General features: G+C 41.1%; 1 protein-coding gene across 5 annotated transcripts in view; it reads left to right on the plus strand.

The window, feature by feature from the left end:
• The first annotated feature begins 396 nt into the window (after positions 1–396).
• ADGRG6 (adhesion G protein-coupled receptor G6) overlaps positions 397–24,303 on the plus strand; it is a 185,804-nt gene continuing 161,897 nt past the window's right edge. For 3 of the 5 annotated variants that reach the window (XM_053290054.1, XM_053290094.1, XM_053290113.1), the window contains exons 1-2: positions 1,337–1,362; positions 9,317–9,414. In XM_053290054.1, the coding sequence (XP_053146029.1) occupies positions 1,352–1,362; positions 9,317–9,414 (109 nt within the window). In that variant the 5' untranslated portion in view covers positions 1,337–1,351. Of the gene's footprint in view, positions 433–464; positions 1,054–1,336; positions 1,363–9,316; positions 9,415–24,303 lie in introns of those variants that run through there. The other 2 variants (XM_053290074.1, XM_053290064.1) reach the window with 2 other exon arrangements.

Below are 24,303 nucleotides of genomic sequence, written 5' to 3' on the forward strand. Positions count from 1 at the left end.
AAATCTCACCATCTGGTGTTTCATCTCTGAGGATTGTTTCATTCACACATGCAAGTCCTCACTTGAAATGGCCGTGCTGGAGCTTATGAATATGCATGTTTGAATGGAATGTGCCATTCATAAATGGTGTAGTTGCCCCTTCTTTTTTCTGGCTGTGAGCCTACGTCTTTCATAACCTATGCATCGTGCCACAGTGTCCTTTTGGGGGCACATATTCCACAAGCCCCCTTCCCCAGAGGCCACACAGTTTAACAGCCCTTTGAACGGTGGAAGATGAATCCCTGGAAGAAAGGGCCGCGCCTGCGGCCCTCACCCCCCGCCGGCCCTTCAGTGCGTCCTTATCGGTGAAAAGGAAATTCTAGTGCACCCGCTGAGTGAACGAGAGGAGGGGAGAGGATCGTCTCTTCTGCGTTCATAAAGGACAGCAACAAGGTGCGTGTGCGCGAAACTAGGCGGCGATAGGGTTTCCAACCCTTTTGGGTGCCTTCCTTCGCACAGCCGCCCCCGCCGTCGCTGCAGGGTGGGGCTGTGCGTTGCAGCCCGGCCTCCCGAGGCGAGAGGCGGACAGCTGAGCGAGCCCAGGAGCCGCACGGGCGCTCTTGAGGCGGCGGAGCCACCTGAAAGCCCCACAGCCTCAGGTCTCTCCCCTCCTGCCCCCTGCGCGGATTCGCCGGGCTGGGCGGGAACGAGGCTCCTGAAGGAAGGTTTCTGCTTGTCCTGGGTCTTTTCCACGCTCAGCGAGCCGCAGCAAGGCGAGCTGCAGCCGCCGCCTGCTGCTCGCACAAACTGGGCTCAAAAGTTTGGAAGACACTCTGCAACAGCTGACGCGCCGCTTTCTTCGTGTCTTCTGTGCCTTTCCCTTGAAGCGGGACAAGCACCAGCCGGAGGGCTCCAGCTTCGCGCGTGGAAGGGGTGGAGAAACGTCGGGTGATGGACGGGCGCTCGTGAACTTTGCCACCCCGTGAAGGAGAGGAGCGCGGGGTGGGGGGAAGAGGAGCAGCGCCCGCCAGTCAGCAGGAAAGGATGGTTACTCGGACCAAGTAACGTCAACATGTAAGTTTCCTCTCAGCACGCGCTTCTCCACTGGATGGGAACAAGCTCTCCTTTTTCCTCTTCTTTTCTTTCTCTCCCCCCGCCCCCCTCGAGCCCTGCGAATGCCGCTCTGATGCCGTGCCAGCCCCTGCGAACCAAATAAACCGGTTTGACTTTTGTCTACATGTTTGGTGTCACTGAATATTCAGGCCAGACAGAATAATTCCCCCTTTCCCTTAGTAGTGATGGTGACTCTCTCAAGTCCCTTCTGGGCAGAAAGGTAGGGAGAGTCCGAAGAAGGGGGAAGAAGCCCTCTCTCATGAAAAGCAGGTAAGACACGTCCTAACCCCAAACCTCGGGTGGGTTTTCAGAAGAGAGCAGGGTTGGCATTTTGTTGTTCTTGCTGTTTTCAAAGGCAATGGGGTGGTGGTGGTAGTGTTTTGTTTTGTTTTAAGCGTATATTCTACTATTTTTATTTAAACTGTTTCTAGGCCACTTTTAGGCAGTACACAAAAGGTCCTTAGAGAGGAAAACCACCCCCCCATAAAAGTCATGCAAAATAAGCAACAAAAAGAAATTAAGATCTTAAAAATGTAACTGAAAAGATTAACAGAACTTGTATACAATCAATAGAGCACCAAGGGTGTATGGGAGCCAGATGTTTAACTACGTTTCCTTTACAAAGTTTGATGCTTGGTTGCACACTTTGCACTGTGACTGTTGTAGAAGGGCGATAGTCATAGCTGAAATAAGCATGTGGTTCATGAATTTCAGCTTATACAGCTAAAACATATTTCTGTAGATGCATAGTTTAAGCCCAGTGTTTCACTCAGCTTGTCTTGGCTGCCTGACACTTGTTAAGGCTATGCCATTGCATATTAAACTGTCTTATCTTTTTTTTCCCCAGTTAGTCCAAGTGCTACCTGATTTTTTTACATGTACTTCATGACATTTGAATAACACAGCTACAAAAATATGACCAACCTATACTATACTACTGCAGTTAGACAATAGACATAAAAGCCAGTAGTTATGAGCAGAAATAAAGAGTTTTGGGGAGTTGTTTATTTGGGTGAAGATGGTTCAGAATAAAGAACATTGATTTCAAAATGTTCCTTTTTAAAAAAGCTCATTTTTTGGTTATCATTCTTAGGAATCTTTGACATGGTTAATAACAACAATACAATATGGTATCTTAAGTAGACTTTTCTAAGAGTACACTACAGGCTACGCAGTCTTTGGGCTAGGAATCTAAGCAGATGAAGAGAGATACTGTATCATTAATATCATTTTTAATTTCATTTTAATTAGCATACAGGAAAATTATATTTATTCTATTTAAGAAAGTTTATTCTGTATCATGTACAACACAGAACATGTTATAACTTTTTAAGAATTTAATTCATTAGAGTTGCTGATACTCTCCTGCCACTGGCAGCTCAAAGCTAAAAGTTGATTGCTTTAAAGCAATCAATTCAATTGCCTTGGTGGGCCAGAACCAACCATTTCTTAGTGTGCAGGACTCAAAGGTAAAAAATAATTAATTCAAGCAGTTATTAAAATATATAATTTAATAAAGACATAAAGACAGAGAAAATGAGACACATAAAATTTAATTTCTGTATCCCGCATGATACAGCATTGTGTTTCAGTTAGTGTGTGTGTTAGTCTAGGACTGGGAAGACCAAAGTTCAAATCCTATTCGTACATTAAACTCACTCAGGGCCAGTCAGATGTCTCAGTCTAACCTACCTGACAGGGTTGTCATTGCTGGGATAAATATATGAACTCCTTATAATTTATAAATATAAGTTATAAACATAACTCTGAACTCCTGGGATGAAGAGTGGAATGTAAATGTAAAAATACATTAATAGAACAAAATAAATCCTAAAATTAGTGGGAATTTTTACTCATAGTGTGAGTTTTGGAGATGGGACTTGTGTTCAAATCCCTTGGCAAAGCTTCACTTTTTCACCTACCTCACAGCGTGGGTGTGAAGATAAAAATGAGGGAACCTCAGCTAGACCCATACAGGCCAGCCAAAAGGTCCCACAGGATATATAATGACAGAACCCAACCAAACCCCTTCCAAAACAATCCTCCTCAATACCTGACTGCCCTATGACTCTTTGGCAGCATTCGAGATCCCCAAATGGAAGTGGGCCCATCTCTATCCCTAGTGATTTCAGTGATGAAACGTACAGTTCTGCAGTCAACATAGGAAGCAAAGTGGCCCTTTCTGGGTTCAGAAATCCCTCCCCTTCTCTTTCAGTCCCTGAACTGTGATGTGTTTCCCAATTTGTGGTCAGGGATTTTAGTGTGAGCATGTACTCTAGGAGAGGGAGGGAAAGAAGCCCATGAATGACAGGTTTCTTGGTGGCGAGTGGTCTGTTACGTTGTGGGACTGCTGATGGGCTGATGAGGTGGAGGGGGCAGCCTCAGCAGCAGTAATAATTGATTGCACAGTTACTCACAGTGCAGCCCATGAGGGCCAGCAAAAAGATTAGCTGAAGACTGGATCCGCCCATGGGCTATATGTTGTGCAAGGCTGCTGTAAAATAATGTCACTTCAGAAACTGTGGTGCTACATTGCCATTGCAGACAGCAACAATGATGTAAATTGGAGAAATATAATGGCACTCACAGGTAATATTACATTGCCACAGAATGCAGAGGAATGGAAGTAGGTGGGATATGATGGGATGTGGGAAAGGGGGCACTTGGGGAAGAGGTAAAGTACTGAGAGAAAATGTTAACATTGGGAGATTAGTCAGGAATGTTTATCTTTATTATTTAGATTGATTGATTGATTAAGTGCCATCAAGTCGGTGTTTACTCTAAGCAACCACATAGATAGATTCTCTCCAGGATGATCTGTCTTCAGCTTGGCCTTTAAGCTCTCTCAGTGGTGCATTCACTGCTGTTGTAATCAAGTCTGTGCACCTTGCTGCTAGTTGTCCTCTTCTTCACTTTCCTTCAACTTTTCCCAGCATTATGGACTTCTCAGGGGAGCTGGATCTTAGCATAATGTGTCCGAAGTATGATAGTTTGAGCCTGGTCATTTGTGCCTCGAGTGAAAATTCTGAATCGATCTGTTTTATGATCATTTGTTTTCCTGGCTGTCAATGGTATCCTCCAAAGTCTTCTCCAGCACCAAAGTTCAAAAGCATCAATGCTTTTTCTATTTTGTTTCTTCAAAGTCCAGCTTTCACATCCATAGAGTGTCACGGGAAAAACCAAGGTCCAAACTATTCTAATCTTTGTAGGTATAGACATGTCTCGGCATCTAAATATCCTTTCCAAGGCCTTCATTGCAACCCTACCAAGTGCTAATCTGCGGCATATTTCTTGACTGCTGGCTGGATCCTTTACTGTTGACAGTCGATCCTAAAAGGCAGAAGCTATCCACCACCTCAGTGTCTTCAGTGTCAATTTTGAGGCTGGTTGCTGTACCCATTGTCATTAGTTTAGTCTTCTTTACATTTAGTTGTAGACCCATTTGTTCTCTGTGCTCCTTGACTTTCATTACTAGAGTTTGCAGATCATCTGCATTCTCAGCCATCAGAGTGGTGTCATCAGCATAGCGCAGGTTATTGATGTTTCTTTCTCCAACTTTAAAACTCATCTTCTCCAACTCATCTTCTTCCAATCCATCTTCTCTCAGTATATTATTATATAGAACATGTAAAATACAGAAATGCTCCAGAATACAGAAATGCTCCAGAATACAGAATATAATCTGCTACTGTTAACATTTGCTTTCCATTTCCTAATGAACTGTCCCAAAGTAGCCTGGGAATGAGAGAGGCCATCATTTTTTTAAAAAAGCATCTGACAGAGCAGTTTCTTCCTTCTATATCTATTCTACAAAATATTCTATATCAGCAAAAGTTAGTCTTCAGTACTTAAATTCCATATTTGCATGATGGAACTTCCTTTTAGCATAGATAATACCAGTAACTTGTTCTGAGTGGTAGTCATTCAGGGTCACATTTACATGAATGAAGCCAAGAAATCGTTTTACATGATTGGATGGATGGATGAAGTGCCATCAAGTCAGGGCTAGGGGAGTCCAGCTCGTTTATGCTCGCTCGTGAGAACCAGAGGGCTCGAGGGTGAACCCGGTGGCTCCACGGTAGCAAGCCCGCCTAATTATCCACCCACTTAAATGAAGTCAATGGAGTGAGCACTCAGTTAACCTCATTTTTCGAATGAATGAAATTGAATGAATGATTGAATAAATGAAATTTTCTGGTCGTGCGTCTGCAGGTGTGGTGGACACACTCACGGGGGAGGGAGGGGGATCACAGAAATGCACTGCACACTCACATGGTTTATTACTGGGGCTCTGGGGGGTGGGGCTCTGGGGGGTGGGGCACTGTATGGCAGCACTTCCCTGCGTCTAACCCCCGGAGCTACCAGATGAGCTGTGGCTGGGAGCAGGAGCACTGGAGACAAGGAGCACCGCTTGTCTGGGTGGGCAGTCCACATGCCAGGTGACAGGTGAGCGATCATCTGCAGGGAGAGTGGGTCAAACTGCTCTCCCTGCAAACCTCCTCTCGGCACTTCACAGTGCTTGTGAGAAGCGACTCATTTTACTGATTACTTAAAAGTCAAGAGTAATGATGCTTTAGAGGGTCATATTGAGTTCCACCCTGTTGCACTATATCATGGAGCATATATGTCTCAACAGTGCAACAACAGCAGAAGTGCTCTGCTGCTGTCAATTACTTTAAACTAGGGAGATCTTGTCCCACCCACAGATCTCTTAAGACTCTACCTGATTATTACTGCAGCAGTCCTATTGCCTCTTGCCCAGTATCCTGAGCTCTCCAGCTAAGACTTCCATGTTTGTGCTGTCTTGGAGAAGAAATGCCATGGTAATTTGAAATCTATATCACTCATTGACCTTCTTACTTAACTGAGAGCAGAATATTTGCAGGATCGACCCAGAATTGGATGGGTTTGTGAAAGATAACTTGTGGACAAACAGACACTTCTAAAGTGCTGACTTTCTTATATTTAGCAAGGGGATGGACATTTTCTCTATTCAGCCCAGCATAACATCTCTCCCAGTAGCTGTCGTTGGTTTCTCCCTTGTGTATCCTTTTAATTTTGAGGCCCTTTTGGGACAGCATACAATCTGTCAAGGTGTTGCCTTCCCCTTCACCGTGTGGTTTGTTTCTTTTTCTCTGCAGAAATGCAGCAGGAGTATGATATGAGCTGTGGTTACTTTCTACCTCAACTCTGCCCAAACTAGCGCAACAGTAATGATTTCCTTCTGGCTGTCACTGTGTTTGTTTACCTTAGGTGGTTAGAAAAAACTGCAGATGTGTGCATGTGAGGTAGTATTACAATATGGCAACCATTGCTGTGAACTGGTGGAATGGGAGCTGCACTGGCATCTGCAGGAGTCAGTGGTAGCAGGAGGAAGAAGTAAGATCGGCTCTGTAGGAGGCTATTATGAAGGCTGGTAGGTCCCAACTCCAGAAACCAAACTTGGCAGGTCTGCTTGAACGATGTAATGTCTCGGGCCTGAGGTAATGAGACTTCAAATTATGGGGCATTTTTATTCCATTTTTACAACACAGGAGTTGTCATATGTTATTCCAAGAGATATTTTTGGGCAGAGTGGCACTCCCTCTCCCCCACTCACACCAACTTGGGGAGACTGTTATGAAGAAGAGGCTAAAAAGTGTATAAGAAAGAAGGGGGAGAAAGAGGAGTCCAGAAATAGTGGGACAGAAGTATTACATTTAGTACTCTTCATTCCTCTTTGCCTCTGTATCTGGAGTAGTTCCAAGCACATACTAAGTTTTAAGCTTCTATATAAAAACAGACTTTAAAGCAAATACAAGCTTGAAAGCTAGATTAAGTAATAGATTAAGTAAGGGAATTGCTTGTTATTTGAAGACAACTCAGTCTCTCCAATAACTATAAAATAGAGCTCAATTCTTATATTTTCTGCATATACGTTGTGCAGTGTTTAATAAGGCACACATTATAGACATATCTGGATGCAGATAAGTCAGAATAATATATAGTCTCTTTCTCATTTCTTTTTCAAGGCAGGAGAATCTCTCAAGGTAAGGCTGACTGGATATGGAAGTATAGATTTCTCACTGTGATATTAATGATAGAGTCTGTATTTACACAGTCCACAGTGTTGTAGCTGTTGTAGTTACAGGAGTAATTATGTGTGTTCAGGAGAATAAGATACTTTGGTGTGATGAATTAAATTCATGTGAGTCCTGCCCCTAATGTTCAGGAGGATCACCATGTTTTCCTACATTCTACTCATTGAAAACCTGTGAGGTACTTCAGTATTATCCTTATGTTACAGAATGCGAACTGAGGGGTGAGAATCATAGGAAAACTTTTATGTCTAATAAATAACCTAGCATATTTGTTCATTTATTAACTATTCATCATAGACTTCTGGCATTCTATTTTCAGATATTTTAGCCACAGTTGCGTTGAGTTGCAGGACACTCATTTTGTTGTGCTCTAATCTGGTTATTTTAGAGTGTCTGACTTCATCAAAGAGCTTTTAATGTTTCAGGGCCTCAAGTAGTAGATGATCACCAGTGCTATTATGTTTAATTTTACTGCATGTCAGAAAGTGAAATCACTTTCAAGTTCATAATTTTAAAAACACCTTCAATAAAGATGTGTTTCATAATCAGCTACTTATATATTTATGTAGAATAAGAAGTCATTACAAAGCTTAACCAGTAACAAGAATTAATCTACTCCATGAAATGTAATTTTTCTTTGAAAGACACAATGATTGTAATGAAAGAAAATGTAATTTTAACACTGCTAGTCAGTTACACCTTATCAAAGTCAAGGGCAGAGGTAGATATCTAAAGGTGTCCATCACACCTTCCTTTATAGTTGCAGTTTGTTCTTTCTTTGATTGCAACTGAGAAAATAATCCAAATGGCTTTCATGTCTGGTGCAGTTTTAAAAGAAGCTTGTGAAATGATAAGAGAATGGGATTGTTATACATTTTTCAAACATTTCAAATTGGGGGGAAAAAGTCCTGCTGGATGTACATAAGCACTTGCACATTACTAAAGTAGTTTTCTGGATTGTGACCTTCAGTTTTGCAATGTGTAGAAAGAGGTTATGACACTTTATGACACATACTACAACAGTATGGCAGGCCTTGGACTCAGTCTGTTCTTACTGTGACTAAATAAAAATAAACATGTGATTAAATAAAAATAAACAAATGCGCTGCTTTTCAGTATACATAAACTGAAATTGACGGACTTAGATTCAGACTTAGCTTCATTAATGTGTCTAGTCAGATGTTATATTAAAAATCTGTACTTGTGTACAGCTGTTGAAAGGGGGCGGAAATGCCACCCCCTGATGTACCAGTTGGTCCCCCCACTTCCCCTCTCATGGTGCTCATGGTTACTGTGGTTGTTTGAAGAGGTGACCACCATAAGTGTGATGGCAAGCGCTTCTGCGATTCTCAGCCTGGGGTGCTCCAGGCTGCCAATCAGGGAATCACTGGCCATCACACTTATGATGGTCGCGTCTTCAGATGACCGTAGTAATCATGAGTGCTGCGGGAGGGAATGGGGAAGACTGACGTGTTGCGGGTGGGACTTCTGCCACCCCTTTCAATAGCTGTATTTGAGTACAGATTTTTAATATAGTCTGAATAGGGCTTTTGATTTGCCTCTTTCCAGTGGAATGATACAGTCTATTGACCCTTTGGAAATGTGATGATCCTTATGGCTGCATAACTGAAGCACCTGCAGGTGAGAGGGAGCTATCTTGTCCTCACTGCCCCCTCTGGTAACTGGTAACTTGCAGATATGTTGGTTGCACAAAATTCTGAAGAAGAAAAATTAGTGGTAAACTAATTTACTAATTTAGTTTACCACTAAAATTAGTGGTAAACTGCTCCAATGTAATTCATTGGAGCAGAATGTTCATGGACTAAGAGGGGCAGAACAGACAACCAGGTGGGTGGAGCTAATTGTATTCAGTGGCAAATGGAGGAAGGAGGGCTTGAACAAAAATAGTTGGTAATTTTTCAGCTTGAAAAATACTCCCTCGGGACAGTCACAATTTATTCTGCTTCTGAATGGGAAAGGTGCCTACAATTTTCACTATACTCAGGAACAGGCTCACATAACACATGCACACCAGGGACATACTGCAACATTTTGTTGCGGGTTCATACTTGTTACACTAAAATGTTATACAAAGGGATAGCGTACTCTACATTTTTTCAGATGTCTAATTTCTTGTTTCATAGGATGTCTTATGAAAGCCAAGTGTGGTGCTATCAATGGAAGTGGAAGCTCCATTTGCTGTTTTTATTCACTCTCTGTCTTCTGTGTGTACAATACTCAGGTAAGAAAAGCATTTTTTCTTTCGAAGTCTGCTGTGTACTTCTCTCGTGAACTCTGCTGAAGTGGTGAGAGATGTTGAAAAATGCAGTTGTGTTGATGTTACTTGAGTTGTGCAGAACACATTTGGAGCTGATTGTGCTGACACTAATAAGCAATGAAGTTAAGTATGACTCTAATTTTTGGTCCCTAAGTATTGTTGTATCAGTGTATACCATGTATTATATGTGACTTATTTAAGCTCTTTGGTCTTCCTACAGAGTTCAGAATATCTTTTTAAAAATCACCCACTAATGAGCAATTTGAAAATGTTTAGCTATATTCAAAACCAGGAAAAGGACTGTATTCCATATAGACACTACAGGAAGTTGTCAGACTTAAGACATGATTGGTAGGAAACAATGTTATGAATGGGAGTTGGTTCCTGAACCAAGACTGGATGCCCTATTTTTTCCTGTAGCTATCAAAAGCTGGTGGTGTGTCAGTAACCAGCATGGAAGTTGATGGGGGAATCAGAAGTTGCTCATCCTTGCCACCCTTCCCATTTCTTCCCTGGCTCTTTCTCACTTTCCTGTGGAAGGAAGGGAGGCAAATGGGTAGCTCACTTCTGTTCCTGCTGGGCAACACAGCACAGCAACAGAGCCTGGAGGAGGAGTTGCTGAAGCAGCAACAGTGGCAGCAGCAGCAGCAGCCAGGGAGAGCATATAGGAGTTGGCCAAATCACTCTGCAGCCTATGATGCAGCTGCAGCAGCAGCAGCTGCCACCAAGAGTGCCAGTCTCAGTGACTATGTGAGTCTGAGCTGCCATTGTCACTTCCTCCTCCTCTAGCCCACACACTAGCAGCTGTCTAACAGAGCTTCCCTTCCTATGGTGAGTGTTGTAAAGCTGAAACAAGGTGGCAGTTTACAAACGTCTTACGTGCCATTCACCTTAACTCAGAGCATATTAAGTTGGGGACTACCTATAGTGTTTGGTTTCTCATACCTGTCACTGAAGGCCCTGCCAAAGATGGTATGCTGGATTAGTTAAGTATAACATGCTCTGTGAATTGACTGCATTATTAAAACACTCTCCCTTAAATATGAGTCAGTTGAGAGAAAAATGAAAAGGTTATGCTAGAATTGTGAGAGTCCAGGAACTCGCTGTCTAAAGTTTATTCCACTTTTATCTTTATCAAACAGTCATATCTCAACAAGTATGTATTTGCAGGTGTTCTTAAATTATGAGCCTTAAATAAGTGCCAAAATTGTAACAATGGATGAGTAGTAAGTAAATAATTAGGGAACTGCTCATCTTTCATCCTCAGGCCATGAAAGTGGCATGAAGTCAGAGCGCAGTGCAACAGTCACTGCAATCCTAAGTATGGTGCCAAGAGACAGGTGATGTTTATATAGCATTTTTGCTTATGCTTTGTGATAAGTCTCTCATCGTGTCATTGGGGTGTGGATGGGTGTGCGTATGTTATGCATAAATGAGGGTGATATTTCTTGACTCATGCTTGGTTTTTAGAGAGGTAAAACCTAGTCTTTGTTAAAAGACTGCTAAAAAAAAGTTCCTTGCTTATTGCAAGAAGAAAAGGAAAAAGTACTGTAGAAAAGCAGTTTTATTTTTAAAATGTCCAAGATATTTCAAGATTTATAACTCTTCTCAAGAGTATTTCCTTTTTGAGGGCCTTCATGGAAATATGTTTTCCTTTTTATTACCTGCTGTGTCTCTACAATCATCTTGAAAATAAAACATATTTTCTGCAGCTCTTAAAGGAGCTGTTTGCTTCTTGTTTCCATCTTGAGAGAAGCAACAGATTTTTTTTAAAAAAAAACTTTCTCTCATGAACTGTTGCAACTCTGTTGTTTTGAATTGTTGCAGGAAGAACATCAGCACATGTACAACTGAGTGTACAACTCTTAGAACTGCAAATGCACATGCATGGAAGAGATATAAAACCTCTTGTAAAATGTAATATATTCATAATATACATTCTTACCAAAAAGCCCCATTGAATGAGGTCGTTCCTCTTACTACGGATTATTTTCTTGGTTTCTCCATTCACAAGTCAACACATTACAAACTACATCAGTGCTTTATGGTCATTATCCTAATGCCCTCATAGGGTAGAGATCTTATTGAAATTAATGTGACTGTTTTGAGAACTGATATCTTAGGGTACCGATTATGTCCCTTTGAAAGCAAATTTGTAAGCAGAAGTAGTGAGGAGATGCTCGGAATGGCTTCTTTTTCACATTCTAATTCAGATTAGTCTGTGAAATCACCTCTTATTATTTCTGTCTTTTAATATGATTGTTTGTCTTTTGTACATTGGGACTGATGGGTGCTATGGTTTGCCCCAAAACATGAAATTCTCCTAATTATATTGTTATCACTGTGGACCTGTTAGAATGGTGTTTTATTATTTCTAGCAGTGCTTCACCAGTTCACCATGACAGCACATATTCATAGAAAAAAATGGTGGTGTCCGTTTATTCAGTGGAACACACTTTAATAGGAGATTTTAAAAATTTACTTTAATCTTCAGAATCTGAAAGTGCTATCAGCCTTGTTGCATCAGCAATTACCTTTTGCTTCCAAAGTGGTTCAGCAGTGCTGTTTAAGAGTATCTGCATTGTGCTACTGCAAGGATAGAAAATGTGGACTCAGCAGTTGTCCCTTTGTACAGTAAACTGTGAGACCTTTGATCAACCCAGTCGTGACCACAGAAAAGAGCTGAAAGAAGAATTTATATACTGGCTGGCAGTGCACGGTAGGAGACCTTGAAGGGTCTGCTCTGCTTGGTAGGGACAGAGTGCCATGAGCAGTACAGGGTATGGCATTGGCGTCTGCAGCTGTAATTCAACAGTATTAGGCTGCTTCACAGAAAATGGAATGCAATCAGACGTTGAACGAATTCCAAACTGAATTACCAATGATAGCCCCTGGTTGACGGTCTTGTAATTTGTTTTTTTCAATATGAACTTCACAGAAAAGGGGTATTTATAAAAAATAAACCAAGAGTGAGAGCATCACTCAAGAACACTGGCTAGTGTTTTCTTTAAGCACCTGCTAAAATGTGCTCTGTTAAATAAAGGAAAGCACATTTCACATATTTGTTCTGCAAAGTGAGTGATGAAAATTTTGTACTGCATATTTGTATATATGAGAAGTTTTGAAGTATCATCTGATAAATGGACCCCACTCTCCATAACCTGTTACAAGTGCATAGCAACAAGGCATATTTGCATTGAATAGCTGTCTCCCTAATGGTAGAAAAAAGGCTGGGAAGGAACAAACAGAATAAGAAGAAGTAACTTTGTGGTAGGATCCGGGATAAGATTTATTTTATTTATTTATTTGTTAATCAAATTTGTACACCGCCCCAAACTTTCATATCTGGCAGAAACAAGAAGATATTGCTAATTAAAATGAACAGTTTTATATATTGGTGACCCTATTTCAAAACTAATAAAAAGAGGTTGCAACTAGGACTTTGCATTTTGGTAAATGGTCAGAATTCCATTTTTGAATTCCCAGCCTCCACCGCAAGGAGGTAGCCGCTCATGGGGCAACTGCCCTAGGTAAGAGGGTGGTGATAAGGGCAGTTGGGAGGTGGTGGTGGTGGGGGTAATTGTGCTTTAAAAGCTGCCCAACACCAGTGCAGAGAAATCTGGGCAGCCGCAGTGCTCCTTGGGAGAGTCCAGGTGAGGAGGCAAGCTGGAAGTGATGAAGAGGAAGCCCGTCACCCGCATGTGGCAGCTGGAAACCACAGGGATGCCTGTGGGATGTAGTTCCTCCCAAGCTTCTTCAGAAGGAAGGAACCAAATGCAGGGATGCCTGGGAGATGTAGTTCCTCTAGAGTTCCTACATCCTGGGAGATGTAGCTCCTTCCTCCTGGAAAAGCTTGGATGTTATTGCCTTCATGCTCTAATTGTGGGCTTCCTAGAATAATGTACGGTTAGCCATTGTGTGAAACGGGATGTTGGACCATTGGTCTGATCCAGCAGGGCTCTTTTTTATATTGATCCTTCCATTTGATGCCTCTTAGCAAGATGAGTAATATGTTCTCAAAGGTTTTTAGTTAGAACAGTTTAGTGGTTGCTAAATATTCCTAGCCTTTATATTATGTACATTTCCTCTCTGATGATTCTTGTGCCTCTTCATGGCCACTTGAGCTGTGTTTAATTCAAGGCATTGATCTTCAAATTCCAATTCTGAAAAAGCCACCCCTAACTGGGAGGGATGAGCGAAGTATGCTAGGAGTTATACTCCTAGTAGAGTCACGCAGAGTGCAAAGGTCATCCCAGATGCCCAGCTAAAGCAAGCATGCACCTGTATTGGTCAGCAGCGCTATAGGAAGGTGCTGGAGGTGGACAATCACTTCAGTGATAACGACAAAGGCATCATTTCATACTGCGCGGGAGGAGGCAATGGTAAACCACTCCTGTATTTTGCCAAGAAAACCACATAGATAGACAAAATAGAATGGTTGTCAATGTAGTGCTGGATGATGGGCCCCTCAGGTCAGATGGCAGTCAACATGCTACTGAGGAAGAGCTGAGGATCTCTCAGAGTACCGATGGTATTTATGACACGGTTAGACTAAAGCCTTTTGGATGTCTAGCTGCTTATGTTTCCATGCAGGAAAAGAAAATCCGAAGCTTCAAAGACAGAATTACAATGGGAACATGGAACGTAAGAAGCATAAATGTGGGATAGCTTTACACAGTGAAAGATGAAATGAATCGACTACAGATTGACATCTTGGGCATCAATGAATTCAAGTGGACTGGAATAGGACACTTTCAGGCAGAAAATTGTGCTGTTTACTGCAGTGTGGTCAGTGACTGACAAATATCAATTAGATTTCATGGACAACTCTTTAACATGACAGTTATTCAAGTCTAAACCCCAATGACTGATGCAGAAGATGAGGAAGTGGATGAGTTTTATGCTCAAGTTCAATCTGAAATTGACAGAACTTGCAAGCAAAATGTGCTGCTTGTGGTTGAAGACTGGGATGCTAAAGTGTTTTGTTTTTTAAAAAAAAATTTTTATTATTATCTATAGTATGAACAGAAAAACAAGAAAAAAATAGAAAGGAAAAAAGGAAGGTGTCTGGATGCCATGTTACCTGGTCACTTGGGTGACTCTGTGGAGTCTGGAGAAGGGCGTGGCATCCCTCCTCTGAGGCTTTTGTTCCCTTTGGGGGGCAGTAGGGATGAGAAGGGCCCAGGCTGGTTGGATCCCAGTGAGGTTGAGAGGGCAAGGCAGGGAGAGCTGCAGGAAACAGCTCTAGGGAGACAGCTAGGTTGTGTGTGGCAGGAAACATGAAGCAAGGTCAGGAAGGCGGAGGGGCTGAAAGTAGGCTTTAAGCCCTGTCAGCTCTGCACTGGGGTATTTAAAGACAAGGCAGCTGCTGATGAGAAGCTGCTTCTGAGTATGGGAGCCAGGAGCTCTCCAGGATAGGGAACTGGCTGAATGGAGCAAGCCAGGAGGAGAACTCAGGTGACAAGCTAACCTCCTCCCCTGGCTGTTCCCAAGGCTGACCTTTTTGGGGGTGTGCCAGTCATTCTGGAGTTCAAGAAGGGCTAGGAGCCTACTTTGTCCCCTTGGAGTCTGACAAGGATAAAAAGAGGTGTGTGTGTGTGGGGGGGGGAAGACCTAATCAAAGAAAACAATTACAGTTATTCTTATTACAATCTATATTCCCCCACCTGAGTTCTTTCCACCACCACCATCTCCCTCTTCCACTCTGAAAGAGAAATAGTTACAAGTCTAATAAAATTAACAATAAGAGCAATAACAAAATTAATGCCCCCATTATCTACACAAAGCAATCAGCATCACATTTCTCTACAAAGAAAAACCAAATCTTGGATGAGGAACCAAACCCTGTGATATATTATATTGAATAAATGACTCCCATGTATGTAAAAAACATACCTTCAGACTTGTTCCTAATATATGCAGTAATTTGGAATGTCAATGTTGGAAATGGCAAGGAGGAAAACACAGTCGGACTGTATGGCCTAGGAAACAGAAATGAAGCAGAAGAATGACATTAGTTTCTGCCAAGGCAATGATCTCTTCACTGCTAACACATTCTTCATACAACCAAAGCGGTGCCTATACACATGGACATCACCAGATGGAGTACACAGAAATCAAATGAATTACATTATTGGTGCAAGGAGGTGGAAGAGCTCAGTTATAACAGCAAAGACATGGCCAGGAGTCGATTGTGGAACAGATCACGAACTGCTCATGTGCAAGTTCCAAGTCAAGCTAAAGTGGAAAAACGAAGCTACCCAGCTTCACCGATATGATCTTGAGAATGTACCCACCATTTTCAAGGAGAACATCAGGAACCGCTTTGAAGTTCTGAACCTAATTGATAGGGAACCAGAGGAACTGTGAAATTAAATCAAAAAAATTGTTAAGGAACAATGTGAAAAGAGACTGCCAAAGAATCAGACAAAAGCAAAATAGATGTCAGAACAGATGGTGGAAATTGCCAAGAAGCAGAGAGAAGCCAAAGCCAAGAAAGATAAATACCTCAGGAAGGAACTTAATAGGGAATTTCAGAAAGCTGATAGAAGAGACAAGGAGCAGTACTACAATGACATCTGTAAAGACCTTGAGGATGGAAACAGACATGGAAAAACAAGGCAAGTTTTCCAAAAGATCTCTGAACTCAGAGGGAGGTTCCAACGTCAAATTGGTATGTTAAGGGATGCCAAAGGACAGATAGTAACTGATTCAGAGAAGATCAAACAGAGATGGAAGGAGTATACTGAAAATCTGTACAGCAGGGACTTCAACATACAAGATACTCTAGAAGATATTCCCTACCTGCAAGAACGGGAAGATGAAGTTAGGTCAACACTCTGGTCATTACCAAGTTGGAAGGCTACAGTAATTGATAGGATAGCTACAGAAATATGGCAAGCAACAGAAGAAGAATCAGTCAAGACTCTAACCAAACTATGCCAGCAAATTTGGAGAACACAGTGGCTACACAAATGGGAAGAGGTCAGCCTACATACCAAAGAAAGGAGACTTAACAGATTGTGCAAACCATCACACAATATCCTTAATTTCACATGCTAGCAAAATAATGCTCAGGATCATCCAACACAGATTAGAGCCCTATGTCGAAAGGGAAATGCGGGATATTCAAGCTGGTTTCAGAAAAGGCTGAGGAAGAAGAGACATCATTGCTGATTCACGGTGGATAATTGAGAAAGCCACATAATACCAAAAAGAAGTCAATATGTGCTTTATTAACTGCAGAAAAGCTTTTGATTGCATCACCCATGTCAAGTTAGGAAAATGGGTGTCCCAGAACATCTCATTGTTCTCATGAGAAACCTATACACAGGGCAGGAAGCCACAGTCCAGACGGAACATGGTGAAACAGACTGGTTCCAGATCGGCAAAGGAGTAAGACAAGCTCTAGTGATGAAAGTCAAGGAGCATAGTCAAAAAATGGGACTATGATTAAATGTATAGAAGACTAAATTAATGAAAATGGGCACAGCAACCAGCCTCCGAATTGATAATGAAGACATTGAATTGGTGGATAGCTTCTGTCTTTTAGGATCGACCGTCAACAGTAAAGGATCCAGCAGTCAAGAAATACGCTGCAGACTAACACGTGGTAGGGTTGCAATGAAGGCATTGGAAAAGATATTTAGATGCCATGATGTGTCTGTACCTACAAAGATTAGAATCGTTCGGACAATAGTTTTCCCTGTGACACTCTGTGGATGCAAAACCTGGACTTTGAAGAAGCAAGACAGAAAAAGCATTGACACTTTTGAACTTTGGTGCTGGAGAAGACTTTGGAGGATACCATGGACATCCAGGAAAACAAACAAATGGATCATAGAACAAATCAATCCAGAATTTTCACTCGAGGCACAAATGACCAGGCTCTAACTATCATACTTTGGACACATTATGCAAAAACCCAGCTTCCTTGAGAAGTCCATAATGCTGGGAAAGGTTGAATGAAAGAGAAGAAGAGTTTGACCAGCAGCAAGGTGGATCAACTCAATTATGACAGCAATGAATGTACCACTGAGAGACCTTAAAGGCCAAGTTGAAGACAGATCATCCTGGAGAGAATCTATCTCTCTGGTTGCTAAGAGTCAACACCGACTTGACGGCACTTAATCAATCAATCAATCTACTGGGAGGCTTAACAATGATAAACGAATTCCTTAGAAGCGTACATTGTATTTCCTTGATGTTATAATTCTGCATAATTATTTAATTTCTTGAGAAATAGTTTGCAGAAAGCAGATTTAAAGAAGCACTACTTACTAATGTGGAAGGAAGGAATGGAAACCACAGTTCAGTGATCCTTTCACTGTTTCTCAATAGCTTCCTTCCTTTTGCCCATAGCCTTAGCACTCCCTTATAATTATCAGCACTCCCTGATAATTTACATGGCATTTAGTCTTTTGTATAGGATGGAAACTGCAGAGGGTCTATAGCTAGATATGAGTGCAGTTAACTTAATCATGGATGATGAAGTATGGCCACAGCTTTTCAGTGATTCCTGTTTTTCCTTTTATGAACTCAGTATGTGTGTTCAGACTGACTGCAGCAACCATTCTTGAACAGAGTTGGTTTTGTTCAAGTACATGCCCTGACTGTTCAGTGTTTCTGTTCCCCTAATTAATGGTGCAGTGACAAGCTCATACTATCAAGCTGAAGTCATCTTTCATTGTCAAGTGATTATTAGGTGGAGAAAAAGAGCTCATGGCTTAAGCTGTCACAGAGGAATTTGTAGCAAGCAACAGGACCCTTAGTACTTGCTTTTTATAAGGGTTCAGAAGTAGAGGGAAAGACTGTTCCAGACTTACGAGAGAGAATTGGCTACTTCATATATCATTTTTTAAATTCAAGTGTTCTGAAATATTGTATGCATGGTATTTTACAGGAAAAAGTGGTTATGAAGTGTTCCTGTGGGCTGCAAGTCAGGGTTCACACCCTCCAGTTTACCTTGCCCTCTCATATGTAACTCATTCATCTGGTTTGCCAGAAGTGTGGCATTGGTACTTTCTATGCTGTAAATCACTAAAATTGCTTTGTTTTAGGATGAACTTGACTAAAATCCAATCTTGAAAGTGTGCTTAATACAAGGTTGGCTGCTCCAGCACCACACATAATTCAAGAATCCAAATTAGAATTTCTGAGACATGGTGGAAAGGCAATCAGATATGTGCAGAATACATTCACTAGGCTTTGTTGTGTATGGCTTTTGCCCATGAAGATACTGTAAAACATCAGTGCATGTGTGAAAAAATAACTACGAATCCTCAGTGTTACATAGTTTGGAAGCTCAGTTTGTTATATAGTATGGAAGCTCAGGTAGAGGCGGTGACCAGGGGTGCCTTTATTATTTATTTATTTATTTATTTATTAGATTTAATAAATTCCTTCCGATATGGCTCATGGCGGTTCATAACATGATAAAAACAATTAAAAACAAATTAACAATTAAAATCAAACTATTAAAACACCAATAAAACAGCTAAAAGCCCTGAAAATCAGCCTTTGCCCGGCTTCGGCTAGTGCACCAGCTGTGTCCCTTTCACGAGAAGGCATATCTGGCCACAGTTACCCATGCCGTAGTCACGTCACAGCTGGATTACTGTAATGCATTCTACGTGGGACTGTCCTTGAAGAATATCCGGAAACTGCAGCTAGTGCAAAATGGGGCAGCTAGGGTTTTTAGCTAGGGAGCTACCCGGTGGGATCACATCCCACCCATTTTGAAAGAGCTGCACTGGCTACCAGTTTGTTTCCAGATACTATTTGAGGGGCTGGTTTTGGCCTTTAAAGCCCTTAACAGTTTGGGCCCAAGATACCTGAAGGACTGTCTGCTCCCAAGGGTTGTTGCCTGCTTGACGAGGTCATCTGAGGGGGTTCTGCTCTGGGTGCTGACAATGAGGGAGGCTCGGTTGTCATGCTCGCGGTACAGGGTCTTCTCTGTTGCTGCCCCCAGACTCTGGAATGCTCTCCTGGTGGCTATTCTCTCCTCTGTCTCCATCACAGTTTTTAGAAAGCGTGTTAAATCTTGGCTTTTTACACAGGCTTTTATATGATTGTCTCTACTGCTGCTTCTTTGTATTTTGTACAGTTTTTATGCTTGTATTTTAAATCTTTTGAATCAGATTTGTTTTATATTTTAGCTTAATATTTTAATTATGCATTTTATAGTCTTGTTTTTAATTTTTGTGTAAACCGCCTTGGGATTGTTTTAATGAAAGGCAGTATACACATTTAACAATAAATAAATAAATAAATAAAATAGTTTGGGATAGTTTAGCTCTGATATTGAAGAGATAATGGCTAATGAAGTAGTAGTTTCATTACTGCAAATGCTGCAATTGTACTCAATGCCACAAACAGCTTAAGTAACAGGAAGCCAACTTTATGCAATAATACTTGCAAAGGCTAATTTTTATAATCTGCAGGAGAGTTGCCTGTTGGCGGGGTTGGGGGATGGGAATGGAAGTGGGGATACCAGTCATGCAAACCACCTCAGGAACTGATTGAGAAATGTTTTCACCACGGTCTGATGCCTCCTGACTAATCCATAAGATACTCTTGCCACCATCATCTACTGTCACTTCTTCTTCATCATCTTGAAGGATTGTAACCACCCTGAGAGCATTGCATACATAAATAAATGTATGCAGTGCACAAATGCAAAACTATCGACCACATTTAAACAAACATAGTGGCAGGTTCAGGTGCTGAAGGAAATACTTGGACCTTCAGGCAGGGATTGTGGAGGCCAGTGGCACATGAAGCAGGTCTGTGCTTTTTGCATTTAGATGTCTGAATACCTAAACAATAGATACCGTCGAATATTCAGAAATAAACATTTTTAATAAGAATGGAGGCATTCAGTCTATGTTGAATTCTTTTGAACTGTATTCAATCCAGTTTAGGAAAAAGAAAAGGTAGCATTAAGCAACCTAAAAAATTCCTGATTAGTGCATCTGGAACATCAGCATACCTAATCTGGAAGGTGGGAGTGTTAATGTATTTTCCAATATCCAGGGGTCATTGAGGGACACAGCTATCCCATGTTTTGTTTTCTCTAGCTATACTAATTGTGGGAGTGATTTAAAACAAAATAAAACACTATGATCAAATATAATGTTCAAGGATTCCTTCCCAGGAGCGAAATACTTTTCTCATTACCTGTTAGGCAGTAAGAGGCCAGAGCCAGTACCCAGAAAACCAAAAATTGCCTCAACAAACAAGGTGGCCTAAATGTGAAAAGGACAAGACAGGGATTAGGAAGCAAAGAAGGGCTTCTGAGATTTGTTCCAGAGGAGGAGGTATTGCTCCTGGTTTTTAGATTACCACGGAATTTTTGAGACTACTCACATCTTTTTAAAGATTCAGAATAGTTATTGGAAATTGCCACACACTTTCCCTCCATAATAATGAGAAACCTGATCCCTTTTAAAAATGAAAATTCAGAATCTTAAACATATCAAGGACATATTTTTGATTTTATATGAGATGCCATGTTCTACTTATATAAGGGCTGGTATCCTAATTACCACAGCAGGTGCAGAACTGAGAGCTTTGTACCTGCTGTGGAGGCCTTTCCCACAAAGGCAGTGCACAGTGGGGAGGGTGAATTATGGGGAGCCTTCCTTCTCTTCAGAACTGCTCTGTGCCTTGCAGAACTATAGGAACAGAGAAAGCAGCTTTATACTTATTCAGACCATTAGTCCATCCAGCTCAGTACTGTCTACGCTGACTGGCAACAACACTCCAAGGTTTCAGGCAGATGTCTCCATCTGTACCTGGAGATACCAGTGACTGAAGCCAGGACCTTCTGTATGCAAGACAGATGCTAGGCCTCATCCCCTGAGGGAGGTGCTGGCCTCAGGGATGTAATTTGGGTGGTGCAGAGTGCTTACCAGATACCACTGGAGATACCAGTGACTGAAGCCAGGACCTTCTGTATGCAAGACAGATGCTAGGCCTCATCCCCTGAGGGAGGTGCAGGCCTCAGGGATGTAATTTTGGGTGGTGCAGAGTGCTTACGGGGGGAAGAAGGGGTGGGCAAAATTATCCCCCCTCCTTCCCCTGAAAGTGCTCTGCGTCACTCAAATATGTCCTTGAAGGATGTGCAACTGTGAAGGCTGTACAACATATTTATGAAAGCACAGGGAGCTTTGAAGAGAAGGAAAGATCCCCAAAATTTGCCCTCCCCAGAGCATACTGCACTGTATGAAGTTAGGGTAAGTCCTCTGCAGTGGACATGGAACTCATGTTCTGTGCCCGCTACAATAGTTAAGATGTCACCCAAGGTAACTATTTAGACTGTGAAAGAGTTGCTAAGGAGACAGTATTAAGGTGACTGGCATGACTTTCATGTAGATGCTAGAAAGTAAACTAATATTAAGGATGCTAAACTTTCTTTAAAAAAATTAACCTTTATTCCTACAAGATAGTGAGCACCATTAAATTCAACAAGACTTGCTGATTAGCATTTCATTATAACACGGTATGAAAAAAGGACATTGAGTGACACTCCCTGGTAAAATTCTCTACCTCTGATTGCTTTTAAAAAGACCCTTAGGACGCACCTGTTTTCTCAAGCTTTTGATTAAAACTAATTTTAAACTGTTTAATTGTTATATTCTGTGAACTTGTTTTTTATTCTGTTTTTATATTGTATTTTGGATTATGTACACTGCCTAGAGATACATATATCAGGCGGTATATAAATATGATTAATGATGAGGTATATAAATATGGATGATGATGATTAATAAATTATGATGATGATGGAATAAGTCCATTACTTACCAAGTGCTGGAATATTAGATGCTTTCAGTTTTGACTTGAATCTTTGCTATTCTGTCAGGAATAGGTGAATCTGTGCTAAACCAGTACTGAGCACACTTGTTGGAGTTCGGGGTGGGGGTGGGGTTCCTAAATCCAATTGGAAGCCATTTCTAGTTTATGTTGGAGTCAAATGATGTTACTGGGTCAGAAGAAACAAAGATCTCTTCTAAATCTTTAAAGGACTTAGTTGTGCCACTATAGTGTTTCTATTCAGTTTTCATAATGTGAGAGGCTTACTGGATGTGAAAAAAAGAACTTATGCACATTTGGCAATTCAGTGTGTTGCCACTTCTGGTTTTTCTATGGAGCTTATTGTGTTCTCAAGTCACAGAGCTTGAAAGGCAAAGGGATTTTCAAGTCTGCTTTTCGTCTGTGTAATCACCATGTCAAATGGTGACAATGAAGTGGCACTTGAGCAAGGATTTAACTCCCCTTCTGTGAGAGATGTGAAAGGCCAAGTCCCACTGGGGCCATTGGTATCAAGTGTTTTTATTCAGTGTTGCTAATGCTAAGTAAAAGGCATCCTAAATAAACTTGAATATTGCAATGAGTATTTTTTTTGCTGACTTCTGCATCTTGCACTGGTTTCAGTGGGACAGATGTTGGCTCAGAAGCTCTGTTATCAAGCCAACAATAAGACCAGACATTTGTTTTCATATTTGTTTGGTAAATGTATTTCCCCAATTGAATCTGGTGATGTGCAAATTAACTTTCTAATTTATGTAACCACTTTTTCTTTCAAAGTACACCTTAAAGCATTCTACCGGCCCCTATTTGGTAAACCTCAGAGCCGATAAAGCAGTAAACAGAATCTGGTTAACCGTCCATGTTGCTGCCTATCCATCCATGTATAATCTGGATGTTTTTTAATCCAAGCTCAAAGAGGGAAAAATGTTTTCTTGACCATCAATTATTTTTGTTCACATTGTGGTGAAAGATTCTCTGTGGCTTTACAATCAATTTACTGTGATGTGTTGGCTCTTAATGATAGGAGTATTGTCGCCTGGGCCAAATGCTAATCTCGGGTACTTCATGTGGAATGCTTCTTATCTTAAATAATCACATTCTGCTTTTGTTCAATCCAGATGCATAAAATGCTTCATGGCCATCTTGTACTCAGTAGGAAGCAAAACATGTTACCAAAGAAAATAAAATTCTTAATCTTTCAATGTTTTAACTTCTGTTTAATTGTACATGTTTATTGTCTGTTTAAAGGAATTTGCTCCAAGGGATAATATGAACAAATTTTTATGTTTAGAATAAGCCTGCTAAAAGTAAATTTTATGTTTGTTTACACTGATGATTAGTTAATGTTAATTGTGATATTAATTGTATATGGTCTTTATTTCATGCATCATTAGTATAGTACCATATACTTGACCCATTGTAGTATACTGACATTTATTTTGTTCCATAAAAATTATGTAATTGAGAATATTTACCCTCCCTTGTAGTTGTTTCCCCATATCTTACAAGCATTATAGAGCCACTTCCAGACAGCAATAAAAAGTGCTGGAACAGGGCTATTCCAAGCACGATTTCATTCTCTTGCTACACACTTCAGACTTCTGGAGTTATAGGCAGTGGTAATTCATGTTCTGTCCATATGGTCAGCAGAATTCTAGAGTAATTTTCTCAGTGCTACTTGCTGGCCAGCTTTTGCTTTCCATGAAGAATTGATTTCTGTTATTCTGGTGGTCCCTCCTTTACTTTACATATTTCAGACATCCTGGCTTGTTAAACACTGGCTCTGCCGCTCATGTGAAGCTGGGGTTTAGCTATGGCCTATGAGCTAGGATGCCAACTTCAAACTGTTGTTTCACATCCTGATTTATAAGCTAGAGTTATACAACAGTTCCTGGTTTCACACAAACTATGGAACCAATGCTTAACAAGCCGGGAGTAAAGCATCTTTGCTCCATAACAATATAATATAATATAATATAATATAATATAATATAATATAATATAATATAATATAATATAATATAAATCTCTATTATGGTC

Source organism: Hemicordylus capensis, chromosome 1 (assembly GCF_027244095.1).
Source record: "Hemicordylus capensis ecotype Gifberg chromosome 1, rHemCap1.1.pri, whole genome shotgun sequence".
Classification (NCBI taxonomy): Eukaryota; Metazoa; Chordata; class Lepidosauria; order Squamata; family Cordylidae; genus Hemicordylus; species Hemicordylus capensis.